The sequence below is a fragment of the Triticum aestivum genome, chromosome 5A (genome assembly GCF_018294505.1).
Source record: "Triticum aestivum cultivar Chinese Spring chromosome 5A, IWGSC CS RefSeq v2.1, whole genome shotgun sequence".
In the NCBI taxonomy this organism is placed as follows: domain Eukaryota; kingdom Viridiplantae; phylum Streptophyta; class Magnoliopsida; order Poales; family Poaceae; genus Triticum; species Triticum aestivum.
The window spans coordinates 668,295,286-668,308,661 of NC_057806.1; the positions used below are offsets into that span (position 1 = coordinate 668,295,286).

At 45.3% G+C, this 13,376-nt stretch overlaps 1 protein-coding gene across 1 annotated transcript; it reads left to right on the plus strand.

Annotated features, from left to right (window-relative positions):
* The first annotated feature begins 2,486 nt into the window (after positions 1 to 2,486).
* Positions 2,487 to 12,377, plus strand: LOC123101764 (uncharacterized). Its single transcript, XM_044523067.1, has 15 exons — positions 2,487 to 3,055; positions 3,484 to 3,575; positions 3,716 to 3,909; positions 4,220 to 4,259; positions 4,476 to 4,557; positions 5,233 to 5,310; positions 5,394 to 5,519; positions 5,729 to 5,850; positions 6,787 to 6,826; positions 6,933 to 7,007; positions 7,129 to 7,293; positions 9,467 to 10,251; positions 11,496 to 11,613; positions 11,715 to 11,908; positions 12,017 to 12,377. The coding sequence occupies exons 1-15, from the start codon at positions 2,772 to 2,774 to the stop codon at positions 12,109 to 12,111; spliced, it is 2,490 nt and encodes an 829-aa protein (XP_044379002.1). The 5' UTR covers positions 2,487 to 2,771; the 3' UTR covers positions 12,112 to 12,377.
* The last annotated feature ends 999 nt before the right edge of the window (positions 12,378 to 13,376 follow it).

The following is a 13,376-nucleotide window of genomic DNA, read 5'->3' on the forward strand; positions in this document are numbered from 1 at the left end:
AATTTGAAGTGGACATGTCATATTTTGAACATGTCACATTTTGGACATGTCATACTTTTCCGAGTGGCCTATGTTTTGCCAGAAATATCGTTTCGTTTACGTTCTGGCAAATTTCAGGCGCTCGATATGTCCTGCTTTTAGCAAAGGTCATGTCGAATTTTGCTAAGTGTTTATTAATTTTGTTTTCATAATTAAGCATTTTGTTCTCGACATCGATGATGCCTATCCCGCATCCTCGTCGTCGACTCGGCGGAGACTGGGCTCCGCTGGGCTGGTACTGGGTTGTGCTACCTTCTGGTGAGCGCAGCTTAGTGAGGAGCCAGCCCATCGTCGACCCGGAGCTTCTTTGGTGGTGGTCACGTGGGCCTGCATCGGTGCAGTGGCTTGAGTCCCCCGCGCAGAAGGTTCGTTACAGATGGGGCATCTCTGCAAACCTTTACTCCTAAAATATTCTCATTTTCTTCCGCATGCGTTAGTAAAGCTATGAGACCCTCCGTGCATAACAAGAACATGTAAGGAGATAGCGGGTCTCCTTGCCTCAGACCCCTAGTAGGTTTAAAACTTTCACTTTCCTCCGCATTAAACCGAATACGATATTCAACAGTAGAAACACACTCCATAATAAAATTTACCCACGTCTCACGAAATCCAAGTTTGAGCATAATCTCCTTGAGAAAAGGCCATTCAACCTCGTCATAAGCTTTATGCATATCCAATTTTGTCGCACATAATCCTTCTTTGCCTGCTCTCTTTTTCTTGATGCTGTGGAAGCATTCGTATGCCACCAATACATTGTCTGTAATAAGTCTTCCAGGCACGAACGCGCTTTGAGTTGGGCTAATAATATCTGGTAGGAACACCTTTAGGCGAGAGGCAATCATTTTTGCAATAATTTTATACACCACATTGCACAGACTAATTGGTCTAAACTGGGTTACCTTCTTCGGAGAGTTGACTTTCGGTATCATCACAATCGCAGTATCATTCCAACCAGATGGGATAGTGCAAGTGTTTACTGCTTTCAAAACCTCCTCGATCAGACCATCTCCTAACATTGGTCAAACCCTTTTATAAAAAATAGCATGGAGCCCATCAGGCCCTGGGGCTTTCAAATCCCCAATGTCGAACAAGGCTTTACGAACATCATCAGCCGTATACGGAGAAAGGAGGGCATTGTTCATCTCAGTAGATACTCTTCTCTTTACCAGTGATAACACATCCTGATTAGGTTGCTCAATCTCTGAGGTAAAAAGCTCTTTACAATATTCTGTGATATGATCCTTCAATTCCGTATCTTGTCGCCAGACCCTAGTATCAGCGAGAAGTTTTTTTAATATTATTTCTCCTTTTCCTAGCAGTAGCTGCATTATGGAAGAAGGAAATATTTCGGTCTCCGTGCATCAACCAATTTGCTCTACCTCTTTGTAACCAAAAAAATCTCTTCTTGATCCAACAGATTCTCAATGAGAACTACAATTTCTTTCACCTTGAAAGGGAATCTGTATTCATAAGGCCACGTTTCAATTTCTTTAACTCTTTTTTTAATTTATCAATTCTCCGTTTTGGTCCCTTCAAGATCTCACGGTCCCAGGAATGTAGATCGGCGTGTACCGCTCGGGTCCTGTCTGCGAGTGTCGGGCTAATACCAACCAGCTTTGCCTTCTCCCAAGATGTCTTGACAATTTCACTAACAGTTTCTTCTTTAAACCATCTGGTTTCAAATTTTTTAATACCCCTAATCAGTGGCCGAAACAAATTACCGTCAAAATAATCCATATCCAAAACTAACGGTCGATGGTCAGAATGTACATGGTTTTCATTAATCGCAGCCGCCCGAGGAAATTTATGCGCCCATTGTACATTACATACTGCACGGTCAAGACGTTCTCTAATCTCACCTCTCCTTCATGTAAAGGGGTCGCCTATGAACCCCATATCATCCAAGCCACATTCTGCTAGACAGTCACGAAAATCCTTCATCATTCCATTCGGTCTCGCGTTGCCCCCCTCTTTCTCCGGGGAATATAAAATCTCATTAAAATCTCCTAAAATCACCCATGGATGAAATCTCTAGAAAGACAAATATTTAGGAATGGAGGGAGTATTATTAGTTTACGGAGGAGTACATGTGAGCATGCCTTGTCCGTGTCATTTCCTGTTTGGCGTCTCTACAAGACACAAGCTAGTACGTTTCTCACCGTTTGTGCGTATGACCCATAGTACCAGCATCCATGGCCGAACTCGTCTTTTCTTTGCAACCGCCGAACTCACATCACATGGCATCCACATGGACGGAGCATTTCGTTCGTCGACTATGGTCACGAGCACACGGCACACCGGCACACCCAGGCGCGACTCCGCGATCGCCACGCAGCGTGTCTGCGTCGCCCGCCCGAGAGGCCGAGACCACCGCATCGCGCACCGGAATCTGATGGACGCCGACGAGTGGGACCGACCCGCGTGCCTCCTTCGTCTCCCTCCAGCCGCATATGCCTCCACCTCCGCACCACACACACGCACGCTACTCCATGATGACATCTCACTCCTCCAGGATCTCCCGATAAAAAACTTCTCTTTCCCGTCTCGCCATCCCCGTGACCGAATCCACGAGCCGCCACCGCCAGTCGCTCTCTCTCTCTCTCTGGTGGGCGGCCGGGGAAATGCGCCCCTATAAAGCCCCCCGCCCCTCCGCCTCCCTGCTCCCGCCACTGACCGCCTGACCCGGCCCCCATTCCGCCGCCTGGGCTCCCGCTGGCCCGCGGCGCGACGAGATGGCCGTCTGCTCCGGGGGGCTCGTGGCGCCGCCCTTCGATCTGTCCGCCATTCGGGCGGGGGCGGGGCCATGGCCGCGCCCCGCGCGTGGCCCCGCGCGCGCGATCCGCTGCTGCTGCTACGCCCGCCCGGACCCCACGCCGCCGCGGAGGCTGCTGCTGCTCTCCGCCAAGGCGTCCGCCGCGGCCTCGCCGGAGCGCGTCCACGGGAGCAAGCCCATTGCCCGGGGACGCCGCCGCGTCGGCCTCACCGTCACGCCATCGCTCCCGTTCCCCTCCTCCCGGTACGTGCGCGGCCGCTCGCCACTTCGAATCTAGGATTTATCCTCCTGCACATTCATTATTAGTTTTCTTTTCTGGGTAGATAGATACGCTTGCCTGTTATATCTTGCCTCACATTCGCTTCTGGCAACAATCATGAGCTTTATCTTTGTTTATTCCAACATGCGTGCATTTTTATACAGTTTAATCAATAACGTGCCAATGCTGTAGACAGAAGCTTCATATTCATAGAGTCAGTATGTTTGCGCTGTTGCGGAATATTACTCCCTCCGTCCGGAATTATTTGTCGTGGAAATGGATGTATCTAACACCGAAATCTGAAATCTGGCTAGATACATCCATCTCTGTGACAACTAATTCCGGACGGAGGTAGTATTTATTTAGGGAATGAAATCTCTGATACATGATTCTCTTTTGTTCACTAGTATAGTTCTAGAAGGCAGCCCAAGCAGAATGATTTCTATCCGCGGTGCACGCCGAGAGGGCCGGCTCCCCAGTCCCGCGACACCCCGCCCAAGAGAGGTGGGTTTCTTTTGTTGTCACTTTAAATTTTGAAGAAGAATGTTTCCCAGATGTCTACTCCAAAGTGAAAAATGCCCCAACTTGTAGTTATTCTGCGGTGCTAAGGAAATGCGTGTGTTTCTTTGGCACCTGCCTTATAGACACTGGTATTGCTAGTGAGAAGGAGTGGGGAATCAACCTGCTGGATGAAGCAGTCAAGGAATCTGGCACAAATGAAGATGGAAGCACCTGGTACAGAGAGAGCGGCGAAGATCTCGGTGAGAATGGGTACCGTTGCCGCTGGGCTAGGATGGGGGGACAGACTCATGATGGTTCCACTGAATGGAAAGAGACTGTATGTTCTCGCTGCTGCTTTACTTATTCTGATAGACTGCACTCTGGTTTTCATCACTGTATGTTCTTGTCCTTTCTTTCCCTTATCTGCTAGGTCAACATTGGTGCTTGAAATAGGCGTTTCATTCAACTGAAAAATGTTTTTGCTTTTAAAAGGTTATTGCCCAAGTAGGCATGTAATATCACAGATGGCCGATCATTTTTTATCACCGATAAGTTTTTAGCTAGTCCTTAGGAGTTTACGAGTTTCATAGCCATGTCCATTGATCTTTTATGTAACAAATCTCTATCTATTTATTTTTATGTGGCAGTGGTGGGAGAAAAGTGACTGGACTGGATACAAAGAGCTAGGTATGCAATTACTCTTTATAACTTCATTTATTTTTGGTGATACATGGTCTTTCTGACTCCATTTTTTAATAACACCAAGGATTTAATTAATGTGATGGGATAGTAACTAGTAAGTACTAGTACATAAATTGATTTATGTTCATTGACAATATTTTTAACCTTTATACATTTGTTGTCATTATTTCTTGACCTCTCAATACAATTTTAACATGTTAGGTGCTGAGAAATCTGGGAAGAATGCTGAGGGTGACTCTTGGTGGGAAAAGTGGAAAGAAGTTCTGCACCAAGACGAATGGAGGTGAATTAGTTGACTTGCAATTTCAGTGTTATAAGTATGTCATTCCTCGTTCAATGAATAAAAGGAAACCATTCCATATCTAACTAAGTGATTACAATTGTAACTGCAACATTCCTTGTTGTTCCTTGACATCGAAAGCTAATTTTGACAAATGTTACCAGTTCCACAGATGTACTTGCATATATGCGGACATAGAACCTAAGATGGTGATAAAACCAAGCAACATGCTCATTTATTATATTATAATGTCATCAACAAAAAATTACAGCAAGCAAATGGGTCATCTGTAGATTTCTCTTTTATGTGTCCCAAGTGTATAAGATCCACAAAAAGACAGATGGGATCATGATTTCCTGACCCATGTGGGATGTGGCATATCTCGTAGTATATCACTGATATTCTTCCTAGAATCACAAGCTTTGTTTTTCTTCCTATCCATTCTACTTCCAATCTTCAGTTCGGATAGCACCTGCTAGTGGACAAAGGGCTAGTCGCTGTAATATATACTCACTTTTGGCGTAGTATTTGTAGCATTTATAACTCTTTGTAGCATTGATTACAGTATTATCTGTGTGAAGAAAATGGAAAATAAGTAATAACCCTATTACGTGAAAATATGAATTTGCAGCCCGTAAAGCTAGATCATGGTTTAAATGTTTAAATTGTGTAACACAGCAATCTTGCAAGACTTGAGAAGAGCGCAGAGAAGCAAGCCAAATCAGGGACAGAAAATGCTGGGTGGTATGAAAAATGGTGAGAGTTGCATCGTGTTTTTGTTTAGGTTTGCTTACAAGTGTGCTTCAGATTATTTAATTAAACTGTTAATTTTCTCCAAGGTGGGAGAAATATGATGCCAAGGGCTGGACAGAAAAAGGTGCGCATAAATATGGAAGGTTAAATGAGCAGTCCTGGTGGGAGAGATGGGGTGAACATTACAATGGTCGTGGCTCTGTATTGAAATGGTGAGCTTCTTGAGCTTCGACTTTCTTATTCTGTAAGCACCTTCCTACCTGTATTACTAAGTAATCGGACTATATGTATTCAGTGGTTTATGAGTATTACACTGTATATTTAGTCATAGTTCCTTAGGTTACCATACATACTGCATTTGCCAATTTGCCCTGTCCAATGGAGATTGACAACTGTTGCAATCCCTTTGATGGTCTTACAGGACAGATAAGTGGGCAGAGACAGACTTAGGCACCAGATGGGGAGATAAATGGGAAGAGAAATTCTTTGCTGGAATTGGTTCACGACAAGGGGAGACATGGCATGCTTCTCCTGGCGGTGACCGTAAGTTTCGCCACCATTGATAACATATATGCACAATGCACGTTTTATTGGTAACAATGTACTATGCTAGATTCTAGTAGTCGTTAACTTAATAATATTAACATACATATCCTGGGTACGGGGTCATAACAATATGCCTTGTATTTTTTTACCTACATCTCTAATAAATTACAAAGGTTTGTTGTGAACAGAGCTACACCAGGAACACCACCCTATTTTCTTTTGCTAATCATGCATGATAGCCTTTTGTGATTCCCTTTGACCTACAGGCTGGCGCTGGGCTCACTACCTTAATGGGTGACAGAAAGATATTCCCTGAACATTCCTGTACCAACTGATTTGTACAAGCTTCCACGAAATGCAAAGCATTGTGCTTGTTGCATTGATTGAAGAAAAACATTATGTACAATCCTGAAAGTTGGCTAACCCAACCGTAAACAAACAGCCCATTCTACACAAAGTAGCTAGGCCAAAACCAACCCGTAGCTTCTTTATGAATTTTGATTAATGTTATTGTTTGCTAAATAAATTATATTTCATTATAGTTGTTGACTATTCACCAGTTAGTTCCTAAAAATGTCATTCGTAGCCACATATGTTGCGTCTCATCGTGCCCAACTAGATAAGATGCTACTAGCTGTCTACTCAAACACACGTTCAACATCATTAGTGCCCACACACTTGTTTGTAGTGTCTTTCGTTGCTGTCCACATCAGAAATAGCACCAACTAGCTAGTTTGTGGCGATTGGGTCATACATTACCAACGACTGAGAGTTCCTTTAAATACTGTAAACTAATTGAAACAGTACCATTCTGTGTAAGTTGCATGCAGTATATCCAGCATCTCATTCTTAGAAATTGGATGCTCAACATGTATAGCGCTAGCAGTATATAAATCTTCATAGGCAGTTACTTATCTGATTTGAAACTTTCAGGATGGTCAAGGACTTGGGGAGAAGAGCACTTCGGCAATGGGTATGTGCCGTCCGTCATGATGGTGTTGTTAAGATCTGTGTACTGAAATCATTCTAGAATATAATGATGCCATCAGTGGATAACCTGTGAAGTACATATGTTTCAGGAAAGTTCATAAGTACGGGAAGAGCACAACCGGCGAGAGCTGGGATTTAGTCGTAGACGAGGAGACGTACTACGAGTAAGATTTTTCACCTGTGAAGCTTATTTCCAGATTCAGAACAATTTTCTGATGCGATCAGTACTAGAATTATCCTGAGCGCGTTGGATCTCATATTCCTGTGCGTTTCACCATATACCAGGGCGGACCCTCACTACGGGTGGGCCGACGTCGTCGGGGACTCGTCGCAGCTGCTGTCGATACAGCCGGTGGAGAGGCCGCCCGGGGTGTTCCCGACCATCGACTTCAGCTCCTCACCCCCGCGCACGGAGGAGCCACCCGGCATGCCGCCTTCGTCCCTGGAGTGAGTTTGCAGTAGCATCCATCCCGTGGCAGGAGTAGAGTTCAGGCCCCCGGTTTTGCCCCCATCATTCATTCTTTGTAGTAGAAAAGAGCAGCAAGCGCAATCTGGCTTTCATTGGTTCATTGGTTAGACCTTTCTTTCCCGTGTAAATTTTTCGCTTTCATGTTCTATATTGGCATTCCGTCGGTTCTAGCAAACACTTTATTTCTGACAGACAGACAAAGTAGGCGAAATAATCGACCCGCTCGCGGTTAAATCTTGCCGTGTGCTTGAAATCTGTTTGTAGAGGTGCAGTGCGGTCGGATTTGCTGTGATCATGTGGCTGGACTAGTGCGGTGCTACGTCGTTGTCCCGGCGACGGCGAGAAGGAAGAAAGGTAGTAGAAAAATGGTGCTTGCGCGTTGGGTGATGTGGACGGCAGTGGCGTCCGGCGTGGAGACGTCGAGCTCATTCTCAGGGCGTCGCACCCCGCCGTTCAAACCTGGAAGTCCACACCGGCATTGACCTGCTATTCTGCTCGAGACGGCTAGCGTGGCACTCTGGCTGGCAGAGTCCTAATCATTTTCCCTTTCCCTGTGACGCAACCCGTGAGCGTGGAATTCCAGCTCCTCTCCGCTTATTAGTCACGCCGCACCGCAGCCCCTGTGGAACGCCACGCCAGAAAGAGAACAATCTTTTGTTTTTCACTGAGCTCAACTTGTACCTTCTCCACCCCGCAACAAAAAAGAGGACTTGTACCTTCTCGACCCCGCAACAAAAATGAGGACTTGCGAATCAACCTGTGGTTGAGTTGGTTAGGTGGACAGTGGTATCCCTAACCCACCAGGGTTCAAATTCTGGTGCTTGCATTATTCCTGGATTTATTCCTGGCAGAATCTTGGTGCACGCACACCAGGGGTAGGGTGTGCGTGTATGCGTTCATAGGGGTGAGTGTATGCGCGTGTATATGAGCGTTTGTGTCTGTACTGATGCTTAAAAAAAAAGAGGACTTGTACCTTCTCCGAATTAGGCTACACCCGCAACCAATAATAATAATTTGACCGGAACCTGCAAAATTCTCAGATTCTAGAAAACGGATAAATTTTACAGGCGCTCTTAAACGTACAAAATTAATAGACCGGAACTTACAGCGGCATGGCGTATCGCTCGTATATTTTCGATGATTTTTAGCGGTTTGTTTTGAAAGAACTTTACAGGTTTATAAGTTGTACTCCTGCATATCTAGTGCTCCCTCCATTTTTATATACAAGGCCACAAACTAAGATTACAGATACCAATATAAAATTTAATGCATTCTTTGCAAGTTAGGCCTTATTCGGTTTGGAGGAAAGCAAAATGTAGGAATTAGGAGTAGTATAGGAATTTCATAGGATGGCACTTGCCATCCTAAGGAATTGTCTTGCCTCGTTCCTACGCATAAAATGAGCTTTAAGTATATACGTATATTCCTCCAGAAATATAGGAAATGAATAGTATTTCTATAAAATTCTCATACGCGTTTCCTACAAACCGAATGCATCTATAAGAAAATTTCCTACGGAATCCTTGTTACTATGTATTCCCCATAGAAATCCTCCAAACCGAATGAGGCCTTAGCTTTTCTTTTCATTCACTGAGATCATTAATACTTCCTCTGTTTCTTTTTACCCCTCGTATAAAATTTGATCAAAGTCAAACTACATAAAGTTTGACCAAATTTATATTAGAAAATATGAACACCTACAATACTAAGACTATATAGTATGAAAATAGATTATTATAATATTGATTTCATATTGTGAATGTTGATATTATTTAATACATAGTTGGTCAAACTTTATAAAGCTTGACTTTGACCAAAACCTTATATGCAGACTAAAAAGAGACCAAGGGAGTACACCACATGCATACAGGAAAACTGTGTGAAGAAAGTAGCTGACTATCATTATGATTGCATGCATGCAAGTATTAAACAAATTGCTAGTACAAGAAAATATCATTAATTTTACCTCGATTAACGCTAGTGGCCTTATATAGATGCAAAATGTATAGTATTTCATAGTGGCCTTGTATAAGTAAATGAAGGAATTAGTACGATTTTATCCCCATTATTTCACACACTTTGGGATCACATGTCGGCTAAGCAAGCCGGAGGTTCATCCTCCATTTCGAGCCAAAAACGAATAAATGGGGGCAGGAGCCCACACAGCACATACGACCATTTAAGCCGGGCCTCGCGTGAGCAAAGCTGCCGAGCATCATCTCGTCCTCCTCCACCCGCGTCAACGCCGCAGTCAAAACTCCACATTCCCACTCCCACCATGCCGCCCGCCCGGCTGGCCGCGCCGGCCGCCGTCCTCCTCGTCCTCCTGCACCTCGCCGCGACGGCCACGGCGACCAACTTCACCTGCAGCGCGCCGCGGGGCACCACCTGCGACTCCGCCATCGGCTACCGCGTGCCCAACGCCACCACCTACGGGGACCTCCTCGCCCGCTTCAACACCACCACCCTCGCCGGCCTCCTCGGCGCCAACGGCCGCCCGCTCGCCACCTCCCCCAAGACGCGCGTCGCCGCCCAGGCCACCGTCCGCATCCCCTTCCGCTGCCTCTGCGCCGGCAACGGCGTCGGCCAGTCGGACCACAAGCCCGTCTACACCGTGCAGCCGCAGGACGGGCTGGACGCCATCGCCCGCAACTCCTTCGACGCCCTCGTCACCTACCAGGAGATCGCCACCGCCAACAAGATCGCCGACGTCAACCTCATTACTATCGGCCAGAAGCTCTGGATCCCGCTGCCCTGCAGCTGCGACCCCGTGGACGGCGCCGCCGTCTTCCACCTCGCCCACATCGTCGGCGGCGGGGAGAGCACCTCCGGCATCGCCGCCACCTTCGGCGTCACCGAGGACACGCTGCTCAAGCTCAACAAGATCGCCGACCCCAAGACACTGCAGAAGGACCAGGTTCTTGATGTCCCGCTCCCTGGTACGTAAATTACTTACCCGTGCTCTGTTTCCTCTTAATGTTTTCTTGCACATACAACTAGTTCAATCAATACATGGAGTTTATTAATTGTTCTTGCAAACTTGTGAGTTCTGAACTACTTACAGAGATAAGTTCTGAACTCAGATTTCAGTTTTTCACCCGCAAAAAGAGAACTCAGATTTCAGTTTATCTTGAACCTTGCCAGTAGAGGAGTGCCAAGGAAGAATGCAAGTTATTAGGATTACAATAGGATAAATTAGTTATAGTCAACTACACGCAGGACCAGCCGGGGGAAATTCTAGTTCAGTTGCTTTGTTTAGTAATTTGCCCCATGGAGCTTAGGTGTTACTGACTTGCTGTTATAGTTCGGATTAAAAAGTAACATGGAACGTAATTCTAATAAATTTATTGCGGAATGCTAGTTAATAATCAAGAATGGAAAATTCAGGTATCTTCTCCGCGAAGTGCTTGTGCGGTGCCCTTCTTAACGTCGCACATATGCTTCGACTGATTCATCTAATTCAGTAATTGTTTTGGTAGTTTAAAAGGTGTAACTAGGACTATTCTTGCAATATGAGGTACTGCCACTAAGTCTGTGTTGAAGTTTTCAGTTGACTGGTGACAGTTTGCCGGAATGCAATTTAGGATAAACTAATGAGTTAATTATGGAAGGCCACATGCATGACCTGGGACCGGGGAAACTGAAAATTAAGTATGCTTGTGTGGAGCTTTATTCCAAATATTCAGCGATGACTAGGCGAGCCGAACAAGATGAGGTTGATGCGCATGTTTAAGTTGTTCAGAGAGATTGAGACCTCATGCTTCCACTCTCAACTTGGAAGCTTTTAGAGATGTCGCTATTTGTACATCCTGTATGCCAGGGCAGAAAGCTAATAAATTGCAGCCGTTTAATTGTCCAGAAAAAAATGCATCTCTGGTGTGAAATTTGTTGAAGAAAATCAGTTTTGAAGGTTCAATTGATTGAGCCCTACTTGGACTTGTTTAATTGGTTGTTAGCTGTTGCTGTCTCCGGGCAAACTCTCTGACTTTTTGGTCTCAAGCTATGAACATACGACCAATCCACAAAGTTGACTCTGACTGGACTGCTCAGTGCCCACGCATTTTTGAAGATTATACATGGATTCTTTTGACCACTATTCATTATGGTTCATAAGAAAAAGCCACTTATACAACATGTATTCTGAATCTGGTACTAACTGCTCGTCGAATTTTTGTGTACTCAGTTTGCAGCTCATCAATCAGCAACAGCTCGGCCGATCATGATCTGCGCATCCCGAACGGCACCTACGCGCTCACCGCGCAGGACTGCATCCAGTGCCGCTGCAGTTCAAACACCTTCCAGTACGCAAACTTAGCTCCCCTGCTTCCATATCTCTCGAGCTGTTTCTATTTCTCAAGCAGTGACCAGGAGAATAACCATTTCTTCCCCATGTGGCTACCAGGCTAAACTGCACCGCCCTGCAAGGCAAGAAGGGGTGCCCGGCAGTGCCGGTGTGCAGCGGAGGGCTCAAGCTTGGGGACACAAGCGGCACCGGTTGCGAATCCAAGATGTGCGCTTACAGTGGTTATTCCAACAGCTCTTCACTCAGCATACAGACCACTCCTCTCAAAAACCAGACAGCACCAGCATGCGAGAGTAAGTGTAACCTCTAAACTCACAGACCCTCTTGGGGCCCCGAGCAACCGAGTTTCTCGATCTGAGCCGGCGATGAGACGTGTCTCTAACCTCTTGTTGGTATTGCAGAAGGAGGATCTTCGAGGTCGGTGTTCGCGGGGTCCATGTGGAGGATATCTGCCATCTCCTTCCACATGGTGTTGATATTGGTATGCTTCCTTTGATACCGAAGATGCCAACTCTAGCTGGTATATATATCTTGAAAAAAGGACTCACGATAGTACATCAATTTGTCGATCGATGTGATTGTTGTTGTAACTTGAAATTCCGATGACCGGTTTGTTGAGCTTTTTGTTTTTGACTATTCTTCTAGAGAATGAGTGGCGCTAGCTGCCTGAATAAAGCAATCATATGTGTAAGGTTTGCATCTGGAAGTGAATTGTACTCATTAGATTGGGTAATTGCAATAAAACGTTACAAGAGTAAACAACTTCAGAATGGTACTATACCAATCAAACTTTGTCGGTGTATCGCGACCTTTGCTATAAGGCCATCGTACCCCACCCCTACTAAATGTTTGTCCACTAATCGCATGTTGCCTCGAGGGTGACAATAGAACACAACCACAAGACCCCATACATCACAATCTTATCTTCAAGCTTTCCTAGGGGATGAAGTTGTCTGATTCGGCAGTGAGTCAGTGATGGTTCCTGGTCTGGCTGGGCAGTATCGAACCTGGTTCCTTCCTAGGATAAAAGTGAAAGTTTTGCACGAAGGTATTAGTGAGTAGGAGGCATTGGTCGCACTTATCTTGGATGAAGGGGACGATGCCGGCATTTTTCGCCAAATAATAGAAATCATCATGAATTCCCGCCTCCTTAAAAAATGTGTCACTCGGCCATTCACACAGCCGAACCTCCGCCACACGCGGAAGATATTGTGGATCATACTACTTGTGTTGCTTGCACCATGAGACTTATCGGTCATCTCATACTACTTGATTGCGCACATGTTAGAGATCTTGCTTCGACTTGCCATTTTCACATTTTCATGCCTCATACATATTTACCTTGTGTGTTGCATCCAATTCTTGGACTCCTTGCTCCTTTTGGAATTGAAACTTTGGCATGAGCCTTTTTAAGCCATTTCTTTTGCGTGCATTATCTCTTAACTTCAATTTATCATACTACTACAATACTACTGCTACTCAGAATTTTGCTCCTTGGTCATCTTTTGCATCAGTAAACTATCAAATTTGACAAATTAGCACAAACACTTGATACGGAGAGTTATGATAATCCATGTACTAAATCTCGTTGCCATGAACTTGTTCAATTCACCTGTAAGAAAGAAGGGCCTGTCAGCTCTGACAAGAGAACTACTTCATCTCATCTATAAAAGCTCGTGTCGGTAACTAAGAACAATAGTTGCGTGATAACATAACACAGAAGCTCTAGCAGACTTGGAAGCGTCAAGTAGGTCACCTAAA